This window comes from Embiotoca jacksoni, unplaced genomic scaffold (assembly GCF_022577435.1).
Source record: "Embiotoca jacksoni isolate LCO1_2020_lvr unplaced genomic scaffold, fEmbJac1.0.p SCAF_41, whole genome shotgun sequence".
NCBI lineage: Eukaryota > Metazoa > Chordata > Actinopteri > Embiotocidae > Embiotoca > Embiotoca jacksoni.
Genome location: NW_027185394.1, coordinates 2,021,858 through 2,046,857, shown reverse-complemented (window position 1 = coordinate 2,046,857; position 25,000 = coordinate 2,021,858). Strand labels below are relative to the sequence as shown.

The 25,000-nt window shown below is 36.8% G+C and overlaps 1 protein-coding gene and 2 long non-coding RNA genes across 3 annotated transcripts in view; all 3 read left to right on the top strand.

Annotated features, from left to right (window-relative positions):
• The window catches only part of LOC138209924 (uncharacterized), a 3,069-nt gene extending 1,548 nt beyond the window's left edge, over window positions 1-1,521 (top strand). The window contains exon 3 of the long non-coding RNA XR_011179206.1: window positions 349-1,521. This is a non-coding gene — a long non-coding RNA (uncharacterized lncRNA). The remainder of the gene's footprint in view (window positions 1-348) is intronic.
• A 3,221-nt stretch (window positions 1,522-4,742) lies between these two features.
• LOC138209844 (CD209 antigen-like protein C) lies at window positions 4,743-10,252 on the top strand. The gene is made up of 7 exons (XM_069168636.1): window positions 4,743-4,905; window positions 6,095-6,211; window positions 7,377-7,427; window positions 7,544-7,648; window positions 7,824-7,966; window positions 8,980-9,089; window positions 9,727-10,252. The coding sequence occupies exons 1-7, from the start codon at window positions 4,743-4,745 to the stop codon at window positions 9,842-9,844; spliced, it is 807 nt and encodes a 268-aa protein (XP_069024737.1). The 3' UTR covers window positions 9,845-10,252.
• Window positions 10,253-21,834: 11,582 nt separating this feature from the next.
• Window positions 21,835-25,000, top strand: part of LOC138209963 (uncharacterized) — a 3,462-nt gene continuing 296 nt past the window's right edge. The window contains exons 1-3 of the long non-coding RNA XR_011179212.1: window positions 21,835-21,971; window positions 22,983-23,092; window positions 23,722-25,000. The exon at window positions 23,722-25,000 is cut by the window's right edge and continues 296 nt beyond it. This is a non-coding gene — a long non-coding RNA (uncharacterized lncRNA). The remainder of the gene's footprint in view (window positions 21,972-22,982; window positions 23,093-23,721) is intronic.

The window sequence follows — 25,000 nt, the reverse complement described above, 5'->3', positions numbered from 1 at the left end:
TTCTGCACAGTTTGTCCACCCAAACCATGTCAGAGAATACATGTCTCTTCTTCTCTGGTGTTTAGAAAAGTTAAGAACATTTGAGGGAACAAAAATCAATCTGACCATAAGTCCCAAGGACTAATTGAAAGAGCAGCTTTATCAACAAATGTTCCTGCTGGTCAGCTGAGGTACTGCAACAACATCCCTGAAATCCAGACTTCAACCAATAATTTATTCTGATTGACAGCTCTGAAAATTCCCTAAAAAATATATCAAAGGAATCTGGAAAATATTTTAAGACATCTATTTGAAGGAGATAATAATCAGTTTCAGCACACTTTAAGATTATGTTGTTTTTCTTCACAGGTTCTGGGCAGCAGGACATAAAGATTATAATAACCGGTACTATGCAACGTGTTGCAATGATCAAGGAGAATGGATTGAAGGTTATTATAGTACTAATAACTGGATCTGTGAGAAATAGATTTCCTGCTCTGAATGACCGAGTGGTGAGAAGTGTTGGACTGATGAACAAAGACTAGAAAAGTGTTCTGCATGAACCTCTGATTCATCTTCTATTATTTTCCTTGTTCATGATGTGCTTTCCATAAGTTCTCATCGTTGTGTTATTCTTTCGTGATGTTGTGGGTCCAACTGGACTGGAGCTTCATGTAGTTGTTTTTACATTGTAAATATTTGATCTGGTTAGTTTTGGTTTCACGTTGCAGTTTTAGAGCGTTTTTCACATCCCCAGAGAGGGTCAATGAGATGAAAAAGAAGAAATATAGAAAACAGAATGGAAAAGGGAAACTCAGGGATTCATTCAGGATGAAGATAACTTCAATTACAGCCAGCAAAAGCACCGAGAACACAAAGACCTGACTAACAATCAAAAAGGAACCGATCACCTGTGTTACTAACAAACTACACTCAGACACAACAGGTGTCGTCATCACCTTCATCCTGTCATCATCATCTACTTCTGGTTGTCATGACGAACATGATCTGTGTTTTCCTATACTTGACATTGATTGGTTTGTAGACGGTGGGCGTCTGATGTCATCAAATAATTTGTAACTTTCAGTATTTGAATGTATTTTTTTAAACTTGACTTTTGATTTCTTTGTCGGACCAAATTACAATGAAATACTTCGTCTCCTCCCCATGTGTTACCACGACTCATCTTTGATTCTCTTCTGGTTCTGTTTCTTCTTCTATGGTTTAATTGGTGACGATAGTCTGCTTAAACTTCCTCCAACTGGTCTGAAGGTCCAAACTTTGATCCAGATCAAAGCTTTCTACTTTTCTTAGACCAAGTTTTGGTCCTTTGGTCCGGACCATGATCTGAGGATCCTGTAACATCTGATATTTAGCTTCAGACCAAACTGAAAAGTTCAAAGGTCAGGACCAAACAAAGTAGGTGTGAAACCACACTTAGTAGTCTGACGTTAACTTTCTTATTGGAACAATATTTTGGAAAAACAACCAACTGAAAATGAGCTTTAAAAAACTGAAAAAAACCTTCTTTAGTTGGTTTAGTAAATACAAACATGTCATGGTGATTCATGCTCTGATATTATTACATTCATGAAAAATATATTTAATTTCAACTTAAAGTTCCGTGCAGCTACAGTAAATATGAAATTTTACCCAATATTTACTGTAACTATGGAAACAGTTGTAACCTTGCCTTAAACAGAAATCAACATTTTAAGTCTACGACGCCTTTTAAGCTGTAAAGGAAACAAAAAGTGGAAGTTTGTCACGTGTCTAAAACATTTGAGGTTTTTATCTTCTTGTTTTTCTTTTAACGGCTCAGTAATCACATGAAAATTAACAATTATGACCCGGATTTATTTTTGATACGTTCACTTCTGCATCCAAAATGACAAAACTTGCTCGAGGCAACGGCCTATGTTTCATTTTGTTTTTGTAAATTTGGAGGATTTCAAACCCCGAAAAGACAAAATCCACGTGACTTGTTTTAAAGGCCAATTCTGTCTGTTCATAAAGAATCAAAATATTCAAATGTGACAGTTTTCCGGTTAAACAGATATTTTGGTTTTAAGTCAAATGTTTGGACGCAAGTTCAGAATTTCAGTAACCACATTAATGTTATATTGTCGTGAACACAGTGTGTTTTTATTTTGATAGTACTTTGAACAAATTATTTTTTAATGCATGCAGAGAAAAGTTTCCATTTTTTTTCTTTCTGCTTTAAATTTGAAGAACATCAGAAGAGAATTGAAGACAATAACCTCTAATTTTAATCTTTATTTGCTCAAATGAGTGAGGGAAACACATTCGCAAATATGATTGTGAGATAAGGATTTATTTTACACTTGTACCATCTATAAATTATTTTTAAGGCCAAAGAAGATGTGAAAACAATAACTTCAAATTTTAATCTTTGTTTGCTATAAAGAGTTTTTGGAAATGAAACCTGTCAATATGACATTGAGATGGATTTTAAGTGCTGAATCTGGAAGGTAGATGTCACATTATGAAAAGTACGATTAGTGTTTGAATTTATTACCAATATTAAAGGAAGTCAACAGATTGTGGCTCAAAACCCCACAAAGCCACTTCCCTACAGTTCCTCTGTGACGTGTGACAGATCTGTTTGAAAGGACTCGCGTGGGATTTTAAGAGCGTTTTATTTTACACAAGAAAAAAAAACAATTTTAAGAACTCCTGTAAAATGTACAGTTTGTAAAGGCTAAATAATGTATCTAATGTACATAATGATGCTGTGTATAAAGCTGAACTGCTGCAAGCTTCATGTCCTACAATGGAAATTAAGATGCGATAAATGAAAGTTGAACATTTTATTTGAACTTTTTTTAAGTTTTAGCATTGCTGTTGCTAGCAATAGAATTAGTGCTGTTGTTAGCGTCGTAGCAGTGATGTGAGATGTCACATACTCCAGACAAGTAATATGTGTAAAATATGTTGGGAAAAATAAGCTGTTAATCTTGATTTGAAATATGTTTGTGCTGTTTCTTTGGTTTTTTTCTGCCTGCAGTGAATGTTTTACAGTTCACTTCTTCAAACGCTGTCAAACTTTGATTACGTGAATGTCCACTTATTCAGTAACCTGCCATGTTCACAGGAAACAGAACCACTAAAGGAACGCTTTTACTTTTAGTCCACAAGTTTTCTTCACTGAACACATTTACGGTTTTATCAAAACAAGATTTAAACTCTTAAGATGTCTGTTATCTTTCTCTTTTGTTATCTCACTGTTTTTTTATTTTACACACAGTGAAGAAAAAGGACTAAAATTTAAAAAGTCTAATTGTTCCTTTAATGTCAAGAAAAAACAAAAGCAACTGCTGGTGTGCAATACAAGACTTTAAATAGGCAACCATCACTCACCTTGTGAAACGGTACAAACGCTGCTTTAACGGAACTGTTGATATCTATTTAATCTGAATGTCAGTAGAATCTGAAGAGACCAGGAAGATGAGGAGAAGATGACGAAGACCTCGAGAAACGGAAACTAGAACAGGAAAGAAAAGCCAAATACATGAGCTGATTTAATTTGTCTGTTTTCGTGGGTCTTTGGGTCTATAGAGGTGTGTGTGTTTGATCAAAATGAAAAGATGAACAAAATAAATGACAATAAAAAACCTTTCTACTCTTTGACTTTGTTATTTACAGTGACAGAAAGTAACGGACAAATATTTAGGAAGTCATACTATAGTATGTCGTCAAAATATAAAACAAAAAAAGGCATTCTATAGTATGTCCTTTTAAATAGGTTAACGTTGTTTAATAACAGTTAAAAGGTTCTGGGTTCGATCCCGGGCAAAATATTAAAAGGACAAGTCAGTCTTCCAACATTATTTATTATTTATACTGTACTGTGTTCATACAAATATGAAAAAAGTCATACTATAGCATGTTGTCTAAAATATGATTAAAAAAAAAAGTCATACATGTCGTCTAATGTTGTCCAAAATATGAAAAAAATTCATGTCGTCTAAAATATGATAAAAAAAGTCATACTATAGCATGTCGTCTAAAATATGATTTAAAAAAAAGTCATACTATAGCATGTCAACTAAAATGTTACAAAAAAAAGTTACACTACAGGATGTTGTAAAACAAGAAAAAATAAACATTGGAAGCACAGTGGTTCAGTGGTTAGTGATGCTGCCTCAGTGAGAAGGTCATGGGTTCAATTAAAGCTTGAGACATGGATGTCTTTGTCAAAAAAAATAAAAAAAACAAGGCTTTAGCATGTTGTCTAAAATACGAAGAAAATGTCAGACAACAGGATGTTGTTGATTATATGAATAAAAAGTCATACTGTAGCATGTCGTCCAACATAAAATAAAAAGTCACACTAAAACTACACCTTAAACATTTCCTGTTTCTCTTCCAAATTATGAATGTGTGTGTTGACGTCGGGCTGTTGGCCGACAGAAAACCTCGCGTCTCCAATCGTTCCCCTTTTTTGGGGGACGAAAAACTGAGAAAATACACTTAGTTCCTGTTTTCATGAATTACGTTACGTTACATTTAGCTGAAGCTTTTATCCAAAGCGACTTCCAATAAGTGTATTTTTATTGAAATGAATCAACGAGTCAAGTTGTGCTGTTACTTCCTCAAAGTTTTCTAATGAAACCTCTCAGAGGGGCCGGACGGGAAACACACTGACGGCAGCGATCGGTCCGCGAGCATCGCAGCTGCATGAATTAAAACCGGTAGAGTCACAGGAAGACGAGCGCAGACGCTCTTTAAACCGTCTCAGGATGTCCGTCGATATCTATGCTGTGCCAGATTTCTATACGAAGGTCCGATACAACAGAAAGGTGCAGCAGGATGCAGCAGAGAGGGAGGACAGGGAGGTGGATATCTACCAGAGTGCGGGCGATATCGGAGATGATGGAACCGATTTTCCACCACAGGAAGGAGGTGAGTGAACGGCGTGACATTAAGACGCTTCAATATGATGTAAAATCATGCTTTCCTGTTCGTGGCATTCAAATCCTGTCCACCTGAACGTTTATGATTTCACCGTGAAACTTGAAACCGGAGCAGAGAAACGTCAGAATTTGGGGTTAATTATTTCGGGGAACAGAAAATCTTCAATTCGGCCCACTTACAGCCAATTGTTCCTGAGCCCATGCAGCGATTTCCAAACTTTGTAAATGGTCAACAGAGACGCTTGAAACGCTTCAGAAAGTCTTCATCAACGAAGCGACGAGCCGGGCGAGTTGTTCTGAGTGACGTTCAACGTTTCAAGAGGGACGTCTGAGGGTTGTTGGTGTTATTAGCTGTTTGTTAAGTTGAGTTTAGCTTTTAATTTAGAAATTTGCTGTTTTGTATTTCTTTAGCTTTGTTAGCTGGTTGTTAACTCGAGTTTAGCTGTTTATTTGCTAAATTAGCTGTTTGTTATCTTTGTTAGAAGGTTGTTAGCATTGTTAACTTTTTATTACCTTGAGTTTAGCTGACTTTGTATAAAAATCAGTTTGAAAGCTTTCTCAGCAGGTTGTTGGTGTTATTATCTGTTGGTTTACTTGTGTTCAGCCGTGTTTAGTGAAATTAGCTGTTTGTTAGCTGGTTGTCAGATGTCACCATTCATTCGTCCTACTGTGACGTTCTGAGGGGAAAACATTTCCTGCAAACCACCTGAACTGTGGCGCCATGGCAACCAGGTTATCCAAAAAGACAACACGCCCGCTCACACGCCCGAGTTTTCCACCCTTAACAACTCAATCGTTGCTCCTGAAGATTTCCGTCTCTCCCACAAAAGTTTGACTCAAACTTTGATGAAGGTTTTTACTTCCTCCTGTTCAATGTCCATTTCTGTGTTTCACTCCGTTGGTGACAAACAGGAACTAAACTTTGTGATCACACCTTAGTTATTAACTGCGTACTTCTTGGAAACTGTTTTCAGAAGCTCTCTGGGTAGAAGACTGATTCTCACACTTCAAACAGTTTGCATCTAAAATTTCACGATCTTCAGGGAAGTTGAGTTTGTGCGACACTGACCACAAAGATTCTACTGAAAATGTTTCCTACAGCAGAGAAGGATGTGTCATAACCACAAACTAAAACCCTTTGCGTTGATAAACCCACTCTGGAGACTTTTTCTCTGCAGGAACAAAGACTCAGAAGCAGCCTGGAGTCCTGAAACGGCCTTTGAGAGGTGCAGCGTTGTGGCTGAGACTGCTGAGCCTCCTGACGTTAGCCGGGATCGTCATCCTGCTCATATTTTGTAAGATAAAAAACAGCTCGGTGCCGCTGAGTAGCAGGAAATACTGAATAATAACACGTTGTTGTCAAAAGATGTCACCGTTGTATGTGAGGAGCCGACTGGTATCACGGCAAAGCGTGAAATAGACACGCACGTTTACTACAGAAAAACGTGAGATAGCCACGTTTCTCCCTCTCTAGGCGTGACAGTTTCACGTTTTGTAAGCATGAAACTTACACGTAAGTAAAAGTAACGCTAAAAAAGATCATGTGACCAAGTACAAAGGACATTTTTAGAAAGGCAGGAGGGGTGGTCTGGTGGAGTCAGAGGTTCAAATCCAGGAGGTGACAATGTTGTTGTTCAGTTAATGTTTTTTTGTTGTTTTTGTTTGTTACGTTCAACGACTGATGTCAAGGGGAGGCAGGAAGTAACAACGTAAATAAACTAGGAAACAATGATCACAGGAAATTAATGAATAAACGAAAATGATTTATTAACAATAACTCAAACAAACATACAAGGAAGAAACTTAAAACTACTTTCACCTTGCACACACACACACACACGCACACACACACACACACACACACACACACACACACACACACACACACAGACACACACACACACACACCTACACACACACACACACACACACACACACACACAGCCGTGTTCAATCAGTGTTTCAGCTGGTGGCTGCAGGCCGGATCATTGGAGTCACCTGTATCGACCCTGGTGGTGGAGAAAGAGAGAGAACACAGGATACACACACGGAACATTGGTGGAACCCAAGCAGAGATTTCTTCCTCTAAAAGTTATATTTTCATGTTCATCACTTGGTTCTTCACGTGCAGCAGGTTTCATTTTCCTCCACTACAGGAAAACTTGAAACTGTCACGCCTGGAGAGTCCAAAGCGTGGCCATCTCACGTTTTCCTGTAGTGGAGGTGCGTGTCTATTTCACGCATTGCCGTGATACCGGGTTGGAGGAGCGAAGATAAAAGTAGTTTGGACAAAGATTTGTAAGACTAGTATGAAGGACAGTAGCTGAACCAAATAAAAAGCTCCAGTTTTAAAGGCTGAAATTGATTTCTGACAGGAAGTGTTTCATTTCTGTTTATTAAAGGATTCTGTGTTGTTGTTGTTGTTTTTTTCTAATTTAGTTATTTACAAATATATTTCAGTGACTTTGAAAATCAACAACCTGCAGACCAAGTTAGAGGCTGAACTTAGAGGTGAGTATTGATTTAAAATACAGTAATTGAGCAAATACAAGATTCACACTTTGCCTTGAAAACCTAAATATTGTCTTATCGTTTTTACTGTTTTATCAATTATTGTTGTTCTTAAGACATGAGAGTCAACAGCAGTCAGCTAGAGAGCAGTTATGAAATACTCAGTAAAAATAACAGTCAGCTACAAGAGGAAGTAAAGAAACTGAAGGACACGATTGAAGGTAAGAAAAGTTTTAAACATCAGTTTTACTTTTACTTTTGAGTCTTAATCTTTTTCTTTTTAAACATCCTGAAAAGGAAAAGTGACAAAAAAGAAAGATCTTTAACTAAATATTGAAACTACAACTTTCATCAATTTGATACTGAAAACACTGAAAACACTTGTTTTACATGAAGGGAAGTGGTGTCCTGAAGGATGGACGAGATTTGGATGCAGTTGTTACTTTAAATTCACTGAGAGGAAAACTTGGGATGAGAGCAGGAAGGAGTGTCAGGAGAGAGGAGCTGATCTGGTGATCATCAACAACAAAGAGGAACAGGTGGGTGTGTTTGTTCATGTCTGTGTGATGTTTGATGTCACACATCTGTTTCTGCTGGTTTTGACCTTCTTCCTTTCTTCACCTTGATCCATTTATTGAACACGTTAAGTGGTTTTGAAGTCCAGAATGATCAGATCACCTGAACAAGAGTCAACTTTCTGATTATTTATTCACTTTAACTAGAACATGATGTTTTTTAAAGATTATTGTCATATTTCAGATTCTGTATTTTAGCATTTCTTTTGTTTCGCTTGTCGCACATTTGCAGTGAAATGAAAAAGTCCTTGTTTCTTTCTGTGGTGACAAAGATGTGGTTGATCAATAATAAAAACCAAAGAAAAGCATGAGTGGAACAAAAAGACGGCCAATAAGAGGAAGATAAATAGTTCATATTCAAGGTTTGATCAGAAAGCTCACTGAGATGGCGGCCAGATTTAAATCAGGCTCATTGTTTGGTAGTTTTAGACGCTCTCTCTCTCTCTGAACTTTTTAAACACACATTGTACAAAAATTATAATCAAAGGAAATATTTTAAAACTAATTTTTACGTCACTGATGAAAATTCTAGATTTACTAGAACATGTGAGAACATTGAAAAAGCAGCATAACCAGGTCCTTTCTTTCATCCAGTCATGTTTTAGTTACAAACATCGACAGCTGAAATGAGATCAACTTTTAAAATCTGTCTGATTCAAAGACTTCTGGATATATGAAACACTAAGGAGACGAATTTAGAGAGGAAAATGAAATTAGATGGAAATAATCCTTAAAATATGTATTACTTATTTTATAATTATTTTTATTTTTTTTACATACATATATATATAACACTAAATTTTAACTTTCGTAATTATTTCAACAACAGTTGAAATTGAAATAATTTTTTGGGAGTATTTCAGATTTTTGCACAACAGAAAAACAAAAGTTTCAAAAGATGTATTTCTTCCTGATGTTATTACAACAGAAATATAATAAATCAAGACTGAAAACTGTGTTTGTCTCCCATGAAATAGGAGTTTGTCCGTGGACTGAATTGGAAAGGAGACTCCTGGATTGGTCTAAAACGCACTAAACACATAGGACGGACATGGACATGGGTGGACGGATCACCGCTGACAGAGACGTGACAAACATTTTTTGTTACTATTTCACATCAATATTTGTAACTTGGAGATCCATCGAAATAGAAAAGAAACTTGTAAATTATTTAATTTTTAAAAATCCTCATATACAGAATAAAAAAAAAAAAAAAGACAAAAATCCTCCTTTGAATGAACAGCTGATCCTGAACTCTTCATCTGCAGTCTGTGATGAGGTCGAGTTACAACAACTCAGTTTTCAGAAGTCACCATTCAAAAATGTTCAAACTGTCAGCTGCTAAAGTTCAGTTTGTTCAGTTTGTTGAATTATTGTTCTGCACAGTTTGTCCACCCAAACCATGTCAGAGAATACATGTCTCTTCTTCTCTGGTGTTTAGAAAAGTTAAGAACATTTGAGGGAACAAAAATCAATCTGACCATAAGTCCCAGGGACTAATTGAAAGAGCAGCTTTATCAACAAATGTTCCTGCTGGTCAGCTGAGGTACTGCAACAACATCCCTGAAATCCAGACTTCAACCAATAATTTATTCTGATTGACAGCTCTGAAAATTCTCTAAAAATGATATCAAAGGAATCTAGAAAATATTTAAAGACATCTATTTGAAGGAGATAATAATCAGTTTCAGCACACTTTGAGATCATTTTGTTTTTCTTCACAGGTTCTTGGCAGCAGGACGTAAACATTATAAGAACCGGTACTCTGCAACGTGTTGCAATAATCAAGGAGAATGGACTAAAGAACATTCTGGTTCTACTAACTGGATCTGTGAGAAATAGATTTCCTGCTCTGAATGACCGAGTGGTGAGAAGTTGGTTTTTTTTACACACTTCCTCAGTGAAGAAAAAGGACTAAAATTTAAAAAGTCTAATTGTTCCTTTAATGTCAAGAAAAAACAAAAGCAACTGCTGGTGTGCAATACAAGACTTTAAATAGGCAACCATCACTCACCTTGTGAAACGGTACAAACGCTGCTTTAATGGAACTGTTGATATCTATTTAATCTGAATGTCAGTAGAATCTGAAGAGACCAGGAAGATGAGGAGAAGATGACGAAGACCTCGAGAAACGGAAACTAGAACAGGAAAGAAAAGCTAAATACATGAGCTGATTTAATTTGTCTGTTTTCGTGGGTCTTTGGGTCTATAGAGGTGTGTGTGTTTGATCAAAATGAAAAGATGAACAAAATAAACGACAATAAAAAACCTTTCTACTCTTTGGATTTGTTATTTACAGTGACAGAAAGTAACGGCCAAATATTTAGGAAGTCGTACTATAGTATGTCGTTAGAAATATGATAAAAAAAAAAAAAAAGTCATACTATAGCATGTCGTCAAAATATAAAACAAAAAAAGTCATTCTATAGTATGTCCTTTTAAATAGGTGAACGTTGTTTCATAACAGTTAAAAGGTTCTGGGTTCGATCCCGGGCAAAATATTAAAAGGACAAGTCAGTCTTCCAACATTATTTATTATTTATACTGTACTGTGTCCATACAAATATGAAAATAAGTCTTTACATGAGTGGCTCAATAGTACAATGGTTAATACTGTTGCCTCTCAATACAAATATTCTGTGTTCGATCTCCACCCAAGGTAGTTTTGTTTGTAGTATATATCCCAAAATGTGAAAAAAACATTCTTACTTTATGTCGTCCAAAATGTAACAAAAAAGTCATACTATAGCACAGGGGTGGTCAAACTACGGCCCGCGGGCCACATCCGGCCCATTGGTCTTTTTAATCCGGCCCGCCGAAGATTGGTACAGAATTGCCCAAATCAAATCATATCATAATTATGACTGCATTCATTTGACCTTGTCCTGTAATACCTGGCAGTCCACCAGGTGGCGCACTAGGCGCAGTGGTACATTGACTTGATTTTGCGGAGGCCGGGCTGCTCTCTGTTGTTACTCTGCTGCTGCTCTGAACACATCTGCAACAATGAACGGGCCAAAGAAAAGAAAAGTCGACAGCGAGCGCCGAGTGTTTAATAAGGAACGGACGACTAAATCCTTTTTCACTGAAGTCCGGTCGAAGGCTGTGTGTCTTATTTACCAAGAAACCGTTACGGTTTTAAAGGAATACAACATCAGCCGTCACTTTTCCACCAAGCATGCTCATTGCTCTAAAAACCAGTCAACGCAGGAACGGACGTCGACCGCTCGGAGGTCGGCAGATCGTTTGGAGCAAAACACCTTCATCTGACAAACTGCCATCCAAGAATCAAGAACGAAGGCAAGATGTTTGCTGGCATTCAAATTAACAAAGACCAGCAAGCCTTTCTCCGAAGGGGAGTTTCTCAAAGAGTGCTGGTAGAGACAGCAGGTGTCTTGTGTCCTGAGAGAAGAACAAACTAGAAAACATGAGCTCATCACGCAGGACGGTGACTCGCCGTGTTGAGATGATTGACGAAGACTTGGCTAGCAAGCTAAATAAAAAAGCGGAGTCATTTACATGATATTTCTTGGCATTGGACGAAAGTAACGACATAAAGGACACCGCTCAGCTTTTAATTTTTATCAGAGGGATTAATGACAATTTTGAGATAACGGAGGAGTTTTTGGCCGTGGAATCCCTGAAGGGGAAAACGCGGGGAGAGGACTCGTATGACGGCGTGTCGGGGGTCATCAAGAGGCTCCAGCTACCTCGGAGTAGCTCACCAACGTTACCACAGACGGATCGCCAAATCTGACTGGAAAAAACATCGGGTTGCTCAAAAGAATCCAGGAGAGGGTGAAAGAGGACAACCCTGAGCAGGAGGACATTTTCTTACACTGTGTAAATCTGTCCTGCAGCTCGACCACGTAGTGAAGCCAGTTGTAGAAGTGGTGAACTTTATTGGAGCGAGGGGACTTCACCATCCTCAGTTTATTAAGTTTCTTGAAGAAACTGACTCTGATCACCAGGACTTGCTTTATCACTCCAACGTCCGCTGGTTAAGTTTGGGGAAAGTATGTCAACGAGTGTTGGAGCTCAAACAGGAGATTATCTCATTTTTGGAGCTACTTGAGAAAGCTGACGATGTTCCTGAGCTGAGTGACACAGATTGTCTTTGTGATTTGTCTTTTGCTGTGGACGTACTGACACACATGAATGAGCTGAACGTGAAGCTACAAGGGAAAGACCAGTTTGTCCATGAAATGTACACAGACGTCAGAGCCTTCAAAACCAAGCTAGCTTTATTCTCAAAGCAAATGTCAAACAAGTCATTTGCTCATTTCCCCACGCTGGCTACGCTGAAAGACGTCCTGGACATGAAGACATACAGGAAATCACTGGACAACCTGCACGGAGAATTCTGCCATCGGTTCTCTGATTTTGAAAAAATTGACAAGTCACTTCAGCTGGTGTCCTGTCCCTTCAGCTGGTGTCCTGTCCCTTCAGCTGGTGTCATGTCCCTTCAGCTGGTGTCGTGTCCCTTCAGCTGGTGTCCTGTCCCTTCAGCTGGTGTCATGTCCCTTCAGCTGGTGTCGTGTCCCTCCAGCTGGTGTCCTGTCCCTTCAGCTGGTGTTATGTCCCTTCAGCTGGTGTCGTGTCCCTTCAGCTGGTGTTATGTCCCTTCAGCTGGTGTCGTGTCCCTTCAGCTGGTGTTGTGTCCCTTCAGCTGGTGTCGTGTCCCTCCAGCTGGTCTCATGTCTCTCCAGCTGGTCTCATGTCCCTTCACACAAGACCCTGAAACGGCACCACAGGAGTTTCAGTGTGAACCGATTGATCTCCAATGTGACACCGTCTTCAAGGAGAAGTTCAACTCTCTTAAACTGGATGAGTTTTATGCTTCATTAAAGCAGCCAAATGTCCAAACATCCAGAAGATGTCCCAGAGGATGCTGGTGCTGTTTGTCTCTACGTATGTGTGTGAACAGACTTTTAGTGTGATGAACACCAACAAAGCACCTCACAGATCCCAGTTGAGTGATGAAACCTCAGATCTGTTCTGAGAACACAACAAAACTAACACCAGACTTCGCTGCTCTGACAGAGAAGGTGATCAACAACACTGTTCCCAGTAAAAGTGAATGGAAGTATGAACACTGTAACGCCTTTGTTATGTTTATGTTTGATGTGTATGCATCTGGTGCTGGCCCGGCCCGTCTGTCAAATTTGAAAAGTCAATGTGGCCCCTGAGCCAAAGAGTTTGCCCACCCCCGCTATAGCATGTTGTCCAAAATATGAAAACAAAGTCATACTATAGCATGTTGTCCAAAATATGAAAAAAAGTCATACTATAGCATGTTGTCCAAAATATGAAAACAAAGTCATACTATAGCATGTTGTCCAAAATATGAAAACAAAGTCATACTATAGCATGTTGTCCAAAATATGAAAACAAAGTCATACTATAGCATGTTGTCCAAAATATGAAAACAAAGTCATACTATAGCATGTTGTCCAAAATATGAAAACAAAGTCATACTATAGCATGTTGTCCAAAATATGAAAAAAAGTCACACTATAGCATATTGTCCAAAATATGAAAACAAAGTCATACTATAGCATGTTGTCCAAAATATGAAAACAAAGTCATACTATAGCATGTCGTCCAAAATATGAAAAAAAGTCACACTATAGCATGTTGTCCAAAATATGAAAACAAAGTCATACTATAGCATGTTGTCCAAAATATGAAAACAAAGTCATACTATAGCATGTTGTCCAAAATATGAAAACAAAGTCATACTATAGCATGTTGTCCAAAATATGAAAACAAAGTCATACTATAGCATATTGTCCAAAATATGAAAACAAAGTCACACTATAGCATGTTGTCCAAAATATGAAAAAAAGTCACACTATAGCATATTGTCCAAAATATGAAAACAAAGTCATACTATAGCATGTTGTCCAAAATATGAAAACAAAGTCATACTATAGCATGTTGTCCAAAATATGAAAACAAAGTCATACTATAGCATATTGTCCAAAATATGAAAACAAAGTCACACTATAGCATGTTGTCCAAAATATGAAAAAAAGTCACACTATAGCATATTGTCCAAAATATGAAAACAAAGTCATACTATAGCATGTTGTCCAAAATATGAAAACAAAGTCATACTATAGCATGTTGTCCAAAATATGAAAACAAAGTCATACTATAGCATATTGTCCAAAATATGAAAACAAAGTCATACTATAGCATGTTGTCCAAAATATGAAAACAAAGTCATACTATAGCATGTTGTCCAAAATATGAAAACAAAGTCATACTATAGCATATTGTCCAAAATATGAAAACAAAGTCATACTATAGCATATTGTCCAAAATATGAAAACAAAGTCATACTATAGCATGTTGTCCAAAATATGAAAACAAAGTCATACTATAGCATGTTGTCCAAAATATGAAAACAAAGTCATACTATAGCATATTGTCCAAAATATGAAAACAAAGTCATACTATAGCATGTTGTCCAAAATATGAAAAAAAGTCATACTATAGCATGTTGTCCAAAATATGAAAAAAAGTCATACTATAGCATGTTGTCCAAAATATGAAAAAAAGTCATACTATAGCATGTTGTCCAAAATATGACAAAAAAGTCACACTATAGCATATTGTCCAAAATATGAAAACAAAGTCATACTATAGCATGTTGTCCAAAATATGAAAACAAAGTCATACTATAGCATGTTGTCCAAAATATGACAAAAAAGTAATACTATAGCATGTTGTCTAAAATATGAAAACAAAGTCATACTATAGCATGTTGTCCAAAATATGAAAGCAAAGTCATACTATAGCATGTTGTCCAAAATATGAAAACAAAGTCATACTATAGCATGTTGTCCAAAATATGAAAAAAAGTCACACTATAGCATATTGTCCAAAATATGAAAACAAAGTCATACTATAGCATGTTGTCCAAAATATGAAAACAAAGTCATACTATAGCATATTGTCCAAAATATGAAAACAAAGTCATACTATAGCATATTGTCCAAAATATGAAAACAAAGTCATACTATAGCATGTTGTCCAAAATATGAAAAACAAAGTCATACTATAGCATGTTGTCCAAAATATGAAAAAAAGTCATACGATAGCATATTGTCCAAAATATGAAAAAAAGTCATACGATAGCATATTGTCCAAAATATGAAAACAAAGTCATACTATAGCATGTTGTCCAAAATATGAAAACAAAGTCATACTATAGCATGTTGTCCAAAATATGAAAACAAAGTCATACTATAGCATGTTGTCCAAAATATGAAAACAAAGTCATACTATAGCATGTTGTCCAAAATATGAAAACAAAGTCATACTATAGCATGTTGTCCAAAATATGAAAACAAAGTCATACTATAGCATGTTGTCCAAAATATGAAAACAAAGTCATACTATAGCATATTGTCCAAAATATGAAAACAAAGTCATACTATAGCATATTGTCCAAAATATGAAAACAAAGTCATACTATAGCATATTGTCCAAAATATGACAACAAAGTCATACTATAGCATGTTGTCCAAAATATGAAAAACAAAGTCATACTATAGCATGTTGTCCAAAATATGAAAAAAAATCATACGATAGCATATTGTCCAAAATATGAAAAAAAGTCATACGATAGCATATTGTCCAAAATATGAAAACAAAGTCATACTATAGCATGTTGTCCAAAATATGAAAACAAAGTCATACTATAGCATGTTGTCCAAAATATGAAAACAAAGTCATACTATAGCATGTTGTCCAAAATATGAAAACAAAGTCATACTATAGCATGTTGTCCAAAATATGAAAACAAAGTCATACTATAGCATGTTGTCCAAAATATGAAAACAAAGTCATACTATAGCATGTTGTCCAAAATATGAAAACAAAGTCATACTATAGCATATTGTCCAAAATATGAAAACAAAGTCATACTATAGCATGTTGTCCAAAATATGAAAAAAAGTCATACTATAGCATGTTGTCCAAAATATGAAAAAAAGTCATACTATAGCATGTTGTCCAAAATATGACAAAAAAGTCACACTATAGCATATTGTCCAAAATATGAAAACAAAGTCATACTATAGCATGTTGTCCAAAATATGAAAACAAAGTCATACTATAGCATGTTGTCCAAAATATGACAAAAAAGTCATACTATAGCATGTTGTCTAAAATATGAAAACAAAGTCATACTATAGCATGTTGTCCAAAATATGAAAGCAAAGTCATACTATAGCATGTTGTCCAAAATATGAAAACAAAGTCATACTATAGCATGTTGTCCAAAATATGAAAACAAAGTCATATTATAGCATGTTGTCCAAAATATGAAAAAAGTCATACTATAGCATGTTGTCCAAAATATGAAAACAAAGTCATACTATAGCATGTTGTCCAAAATATGAAAACAAAGTCATACTATAGCATGTTGTCCAAAATATGAAAAAAAGTCATACTATAGCATGTTGTCCAAAATATGAAAACAAAGTCATACTATAGCATGTTGTCCAAAATATGAAAAAAAGGTCATACTATAGCATGTCGTCCAAAATATGAAAAAAAGTCACACTATAGCATATTGTCCAAAATATGAAAACAAAGTCATACTATAGCATGTTGTCCAAAATATGAAAACAAAGTCATACTATAGCATGTTGTCCAAAATATGAAAACAAAGTCATACTATAGCATGTTGTCCAAAATATGAAAAAAAAGTTACACTATAGCATGTTGTCCAAAATATGAAAACAAAGTCATACTATAGCATGTTGTCCAAAATATGAAAGCAAAGTCATACTATAGCATGTTGTCCAAAATATGAAAACAAAGTCATACTATAGCATGTTGTCCAAAATATGAAAACAAAGTCATATTATAGCATGTTGTCCAAAATATGAAAAAAGTCATACTATAGCATGTTGTCCAAAATATGAAAACAAAGTCATACTATAGCATGTTGTCCAAAATATGAAAGAAAAGTCATACTATAGCATGTTGTCCAAAATATGAAAACAAAGTCATACTATAGCATGTTGTCTAAAATATGAAAACAAAGTCATACTATAGCATGTTGTCCAAAATATGAAAACAAAGTCACACTATAGCATGTTGTCCAAAATATGAAAACAAAGTCATACTATAGCATGTTGTCCAAAATATGAAAACAAAGTCATACTATAGCATGTTGTCCAAAATATGAAAACAAAGTCACACTATAGCATGTTGTCCAAAATATGAAAAAAAAGTTACACTGCAGGATGTTGTAAAACAAGAAAAAATAAACATTGGAAGCACAGTGGTTCAGTGGTTAGTGATGCTGCCTCAGTGAGAAGGTCATGGGTTCAATTCCATCTTGAGACATGTATGTCTTTGTCAAAAAATCAAAAACACATAAGGCTATAGTATGTTGTCTAAAATACAAAGAAAAAGTCAGACAACAGGATGTTGTTGAATATATGAATAAAAAGTCATACTGTAGCATGTCGTCCAAAATAAAATAAAAAGTCACACTAAAACTACACCTTAAACATTTCCTGTTTCTCTTCCAAACTGTGAATGTGTGTGTTGACGTCGGGCTGTTGGCCGACAGAAAACCTCACGTCTCCAATCGTTCCCCTTTTTTGGGGGACGAAAAACTGAGAAAATACACTTAGTTCCTGTTTTCATGAATTACGTTTCGTTGCATTTAGCTGAAGCTTTTATCCAAAGCGACTTCCAATAAGTGTATTTTTATTGAAATGAATCAACGAGTCAAGTTGTGCTGTTACTTCCTCAAAGTTTTCTAATGAAACCTCTCAGAGGGGCCGGACGGGAAACACACTGACGGCAGCGATCGGTCCACGAGCATCGCAGCTGCATGAATTAAAACCGGTAGAGTCACAGGAAGACGAGCGCAGACGCTCTTTAAACCGTCTCAGGATGTCCGTCGATATCTATGCTGTGCCAGATTTCTCTACGAAGGTCCGATACAACAGAAAGGTGCAGCAGGATGCAGCAGAGAGGGAGGACAGGGAGGTGGATATCTACCAGAGTGCGGGCGATATCGGAGATGATGGAACCGATTTTCCACCACAGGAAGGAGGTGAGTGAACGGCGTGACATTAAGACGCTTCAATATGATGTAAAATCATGCTTTCCTGTTCGTGGCATTCAAATCCTGTCCACCTGAACGTTTATGATTTCACCGTGAAACTTGAAACCGGAGCAGAGAAACGTCAGAATTTGGGGTTAATTATTTCGGGGAACAGAAAATCTTCAATTCGGCCCACTTACAGCCAAGTGTTCCTGAGCCCATGCAGCGATTTCCAAACTTTGTAAATGGTTAACAGAGACCCTTGAAACGCTTCAGAAAGTCTTCGTCAACGAAGCGACGAGCCGGGCGAGTTGTTCTGAGTGACGTTCAACGTTTCAAGAGGGACGTCTGAGGGTTGTTGGTGTTATTATCTGTTTGCTAAGTTGAGTTTAGCTTTTAATTTAGAAAGTTGATGTTTTCTATTTATTTAGCTTTGTCAGCTGGTTGTTAACTCGAGTTTAGCTGTTTATTTGCTAAATTATCTGTTTGTTATCTTTGTTAGAAGGTTGTTAGCATTGTTAGCTTTTTATTAACTTGAGTTTAGCTGACTTTGTTTAAAAATCAGTTTGAAAGCTTTCTCAGCAGGTTGTTGGTGTTATTATCTGTTGGTTTACTTGTGTTCAGCCGTGTTTAGTGAAATTAGCTGTTTGTTAGCTGGTTGTCAGATGTCACCATTCATTCGTCCTACTGTGACGTTCTGAGGGGAAAACATTTCCTGCAAACCACCTGAACTGTGGCGCCATGGCAACCAGGTTGTCCAAAAAGACAACACGCCCGCTCACACGCCCGAGTTTTCCACCCTTAACAACTCAATCGTTGCTCCTGAAGATTTCCGTCTTTCCCACAAAAGTTTGACTCAAACTTTGATGAAGGTTTTTACTTCCTCCTGTTCAATGTCCATTTCTGTGTTTCACTCCGTTTGTGACAAACAGGAACTAAACTTTGTGATCACACCTTAATTATTAACTGCGTACTTCTTGGAAACTGTTTTCAGAAGCTCTCTGGGTAGAAGACTGATTCTCACACTTCAAACAGTTTGCATCTAAAATGTCACGATCTTCAGGGAAGTTGAGTTTGTGCGACACTGACCACAAAGATTCTACTGAAAATGTTTCCTACAGCAGAGAAGGATGTGTCATAACCACAAACTAAAACCCTTTGCGTTGATAAACCCACTCTGTCGACTTTTTCTCTGCAGGAACAAAGACTCAGAAGCAGCCTGGAGTCCTGAAACGGCCTTTGAGAGGTGCAGCGTTGTGGCTGAGACTGCTGAGCCTCCTGACGTTAGCCGGGATCGTCATCCTGCTCATATTTTGTAAGATAAAAAACAGCTCGGTGTCGCTGAGTAGCAGGAAATACTGAATAATAACACCTTGTTGTCAAAAGATGTCACCGTTGTATGTGAGGAGACGACTGGTATCACGGCAAAGCGTGAAATAGACACGCACGTTTACTACAGAAAAACGTGAGATAGCCACGTTTCTCCCTCTCTAGGCGTGACAGTTTCACGTTTTGTAAGCATGAAACTTACACGTAAGTAAAAGTAACGCTACGAAAGATCATGTGACCAAGTACAAAGGACATTTTTAGAAAGGCAGGAGGGGTGGTCTGGTGGAGTCAGAGGTTCAAATCCAGGAGGTGACAATGTTGTTGTTCAGTTGTTGTTGTTTTTGTTGTTTTTGTTTGTTACGTTCCCCGACTGATGTCTAGGGGAGGCGGGAAGTAACAACGTAAATAAACTAGGAAACAATGATCACAGGAAATGAATGAATAATTGAAAAAGATTTATTAACTATAACTCAAACAAACAAACAAGGAAGAAACTTAAAACTACTTTCACCTTGCACACACACACACACACACACACACACACACACACACACACACACCTACACACACACAAACCTACACACACACACAGCTACACAAACACACACACACACCTACACAAACACACACACATACACACACACACACACACACACACACACAGCAATGCACACACACGCACACACACACACACACACACCTACACACACACACACACACACACACACCTACAAACACACCTACACAAGCACACAGACAAACACACACACGAACAGACACACACACACATCTACTCACGCACACGCACACCTACACACACCAGCGCACACACACACCTAAACACCTATACACACACAAATACACCTACACACACCTACACACACACACACACACACATACACATACACACACCTACACAAACACACACGCACAACTACTCACACACACACACACACACACTCACACACCTACACACACACAAACCTACACACACACACACAGCTACACAAACACACACACACACACACACACAGCTACACAAACACACACACACACACACCTACACACACCTACACAAACACACACACACACACACACACACACACACACACACACACACACACACACACACACACACACAGCCGTGTTCAATCAGTGTTTCAGCTGGTGGCTGCAGGCCGGATCATTGGAGTCACCTGTATCGACCCTGGTGGTGGAGAAAGAGAGAGAACACAGGATACACACACAGAACATTGGTGGAACCCAAGCAGAGTTTTCTTCCTCTAAAAATTATATTTTCATGTTCATCACTTGGTTCTTCACGTGCAGCAGGTTTCATTTTCCTCCACTGCAGGAAAACTTGAAACTGTCACGCCTGGAGAGGCCAAAGCGTGGCCATCTCACGTTTTCCTGTAGTGGAGGTGCGTGTCTATTTCACGCTTTGCCGTGATACCGGGTTGGAGGAGCGAAGATAAAAGTAGTTTGGACAAAGATTTGTAAGACTAGTATGAAGGACAGTAGCTGAACCAAATAAAAAGCTCCAGTTTTAAAGGCTGAAATTGATTTCTGACAGGAAGTATTTCGTTTGTGTTTATTAAAGGATTCTGTGTTGTTGTTGTTGTTTTTTTCTAATTTAGTTATTTACAAATATATTTCAGTGACTTTGAAAATCAACAACCTGCAGACCAAGTTAGAGGTTGAACTTAGAGGTGAGTATTGATTTAAAATACAGTAATTGAGCAAATACAAGATTCATATTTTGCTTTGAAAACCTAAATATTTTATTATCGTTTTTACTGTTTTATCAATTATTGTTGTTCTTAAGACATGAGAGTCAACAGCAGTCAGCTGGAGAGCAGTTATGAAATACTCAGTAAAAATAACAGTCAGCTACAAGAGGAAGTAAAGAAGCTGAAGTACGAGATTGAAGGTAAGAAAAGTTTTAAACATCAGTTTTACTTTTACTTTTAATTCCGACAGTTTAGAAAGGAAAAACATCCTGAAAAGGAAAAGTGAAAGGAAAGAAAGATCTTTAAATAATTGTTTAAAATACAAGTTTCATCAATTTGATACTTTAAACTGAAAAAAAATCTTATTGTTTTACTGTTTTCTAAGTTATTGTTGTTTTCAACATATTTCAGTCAACAGCAGTCAGCTAGAGAGCAGTTATGAAATACTCAGTAAAAATAACAGTCAGCTACAAGAGGAAGTAAAGAAACTGAAGGACACGATTGAAGGAAAGAAAAGTTTTAAACATCAGTTTTACTTTTACTTTTAAGTCAGAATCTTTTTTTTTTGGTCAAACATCCTGAAAAGGAAAAGTGACAAAAAAAGAAAGATCTTTAACTCAATATTGAAACTACAACTTTCATCAATTTGATACTGAAAACACTGAAAACACTTGTTTTACATGAAGGGAAGTGGTGTCCTGAAGGATGGACGAGATTTGGATGCAGTTGTTACTTTAAATTCACTGAGAGGAAAACTTGGGATGAGAGCAGGAAGGAGTGTCAGGAGAGAGGAGCTGATCTGGTGATCATCAACAACAAAGAGGAACAGGTGGGTGTGTTTGTTCATGTCTGTGTGATGTTTGATGTCACACATCTGTTTCTGCTGGTTTTGACCTTCTTCCTTTCTTCACCTTCATCCATTTATTTAACACGTTAAGTGGTTTTGAAGTCCAGAATGATCAGATCACCTGAACAAGAGTCAACTTTCTGATTATTTATTTACATTAACTAGAACATGATGTTTTTTAAAGATTATTTTCATATTTCAGATTCTGTATTTTAGCATTTCTTTTATTTAGTTTGTCGCACATTTGCAGTGAAATGAAAAAGTCCTTGTTTCTTTCTGTGGTGACAAAGATGTGGTTGATCAATAATAAAAACCAAAGAAAAGCATGAGTGGAACAAAAAGACGGCCAATAAGAGGAAGATAAATAGTTCATATTCAAGGTTTGATCAGAAAGCTCACTGAGATGGCGGCCAGATTTAAATCAGGCTCATTGTTTGGTAGTTTTAGACGCTCTCTCTCTCTCTGAACTTTTTAAACACTCATTGTACAAAAATTATAATCAAAGGAAAAATTTTAAAACTCATTTTTACGTCACTGATGAAAATTCAAGATTTACTAGAACATGTGAGAACATTGAAAAAGCATCATAACCAGGTCCTTTCTTTCATCCAGTCATGTTTTAGTTACAAACATCGACAGCTGAAATGAGATCAACTTTTAAAATCTGTCTGATTCAAAGACTTCTGGATATATGAAACACTAAGGAGACGAATTCAGAGAGGAAAATTAAATTATATGGAAATAATCCTTAAAATATGTATTACTTATTTTATAATTATTTTTATTTTTTTTACATACATATATATAACACTAAATTTTAACTTTAGTAATTATTTCAACAACAGTTGAAATTGAAATAATTTTTTGGGAATATTTCCGATTTTTGTACAACAGAAAAACAAAAGTTACAAAAGATGTATTTCTTCCTGATGTTATTACAACAGAAATATAATAAATCAAGACTGAAAACTGTGTTTGTCTCCCATGAAATAGGAGTTTGTCCGTGGACTGAATTGGAAAGGAGCATCCTGGATTGGTCTAAAACGCACTGAACAGACTGGATGGACATGGACATGGGTGGACGGATCACCGCTGACAGAGACGTGAGAAACTTTTTTTGTTTCTATTTCACATCAATGTTTGTAACTTGGAGATCCATCGAAATAGAAAAGAAACTTATAAATTATTTCATTTTTAATAATCCTCACATACAGAATAATAAAAGGACAAAAATCCTCCTTTGAATGAACAGCTGATCCTGAACTCTTCATCTGCAGTCTGTGATGAGGTCGAGTTACAACATCTCAGTTTTCAGAAGTCATAATTCAAAAATGTTCAAACTGTCAACTGCTAAAGTTCAGTTTGTTCAGTTTGTTGAATTATTGTTCTGCACAGTTTGTCCACCCAAACCATGTCAGAGAATACATGTCTCTTCTTCTCTGGTGTTTAGAAAAGTTAAGAACATTTGAGGGAACAAAAATCAATCTGACCATAAGTCCCAGGGACTAATTGAAAGAGCAGCTTTACCAACAAATGTTCCTGCTGGTCAGCTGAGGTACTGCAACAACATCCCTGAAATCCAGACTTCAACCAATAATTTATTCTGATTGACAGCTCTGAAAATTCCCTGAAAATGATATCAAAGGAATCTAGAAAATATTTTAAGACATCTATTTGAAGGAGATAATAATCAGTTTCAGCACACTTTGAGATTATGTTTTTTTTTTCACAGGTTCTGGGCAGCAGGACGTGAAGATTATCATCACTGGTACTGTGCAATGTGTTGCAATGATCAAGGAGAATGGACTCAAGCTTATTATTCTCGTACTTATAACTGGATCTGTGAGAAATAGATTTCCTGCTCTGAATGACCGAGTGGTGAGAAGTGTTGGACTGATGAACAAAGACTAGAAAAGTGTTCTGCATGAACCTCTGATTCATCTTCTATTATTTTCCTTGTTCATGATGTGCTTTCCATAAGTTCTCATCGTTGTGTTATTCTTTAGTGATGTTGTGGGTCCAACTGGACTGGAGCTTCATGTTGTTGTTTTTACATTGTAAATATTTGATCTGGTTAGTTTTGGTTTCACGTTGCAGTTTTAGAGCGTTTTTCACATCCCCAGAGAGGGTCAATGAGATGAAAAAGAAGAAATATAGAAAACAGAATGGAAAAGGGAAACTCAGGGATTCATTCAGGATGAAGATAACTTCAATTACAGCCAGCAAAAGCACCGAGAACACAAAGACCTGACTAACAATCAAAAAGGAACCGATCACCTGTGTTACTAACAAACTACACTCAGACACAACAGGTGTCGTCATCACCTTCATCCTGTCATCATCATCTACTTCTGGTTGTCATGACGAACATGATCTGTGTTTTCCTATACTTGACATTGATTGGTTTGTAGACGGTGGGCGTCTGATGTCATCAAATAATTTGTAACTTTCAGTATTTTAATGTATTTTTTTTAAACTTGACTTTTGATTTCTTTGTCGGACCAAATTACAATGAAATACTTCGTCTCCTCCCCATGTGTTACCACGACTCATCTTTGATTCTCTTCTGGTTCTGTTTCTTCTTCTATGGTTTAATTGGTGACGATAGTCTGCTTAAACTTCCTCCAACTGGTCTGAAGGTCCAAACTTTGATCCAGATCAAAGCTTTCTACTTTTCTTAGACCAAGTTTTGGTCCTTTGGTCCGGACCATGATCTGAGGATCCTGTAACATCTGATATTTAGCTTCAGACCAAACTGAAAAGTTCAAAGGTCAGTACCAAACAAAGTAGGTGTGAAACCACACTTAGTAGTCTGACGTTAACTTTCTTATCGGAACAATATTTTGGAAAAACAACCAACTGAAAATGAGCTTTAAAAAACTGAAAAAACCTTCTTTAGTTGGTTTAGTAAATATAAACATGTCATGGTGATTCATGCTCCGATATTATTACATTCATGAAAAAGATCTTTAACTTCAAAGATCCTCATCGTGTTTCAGTAAGAAAGATTT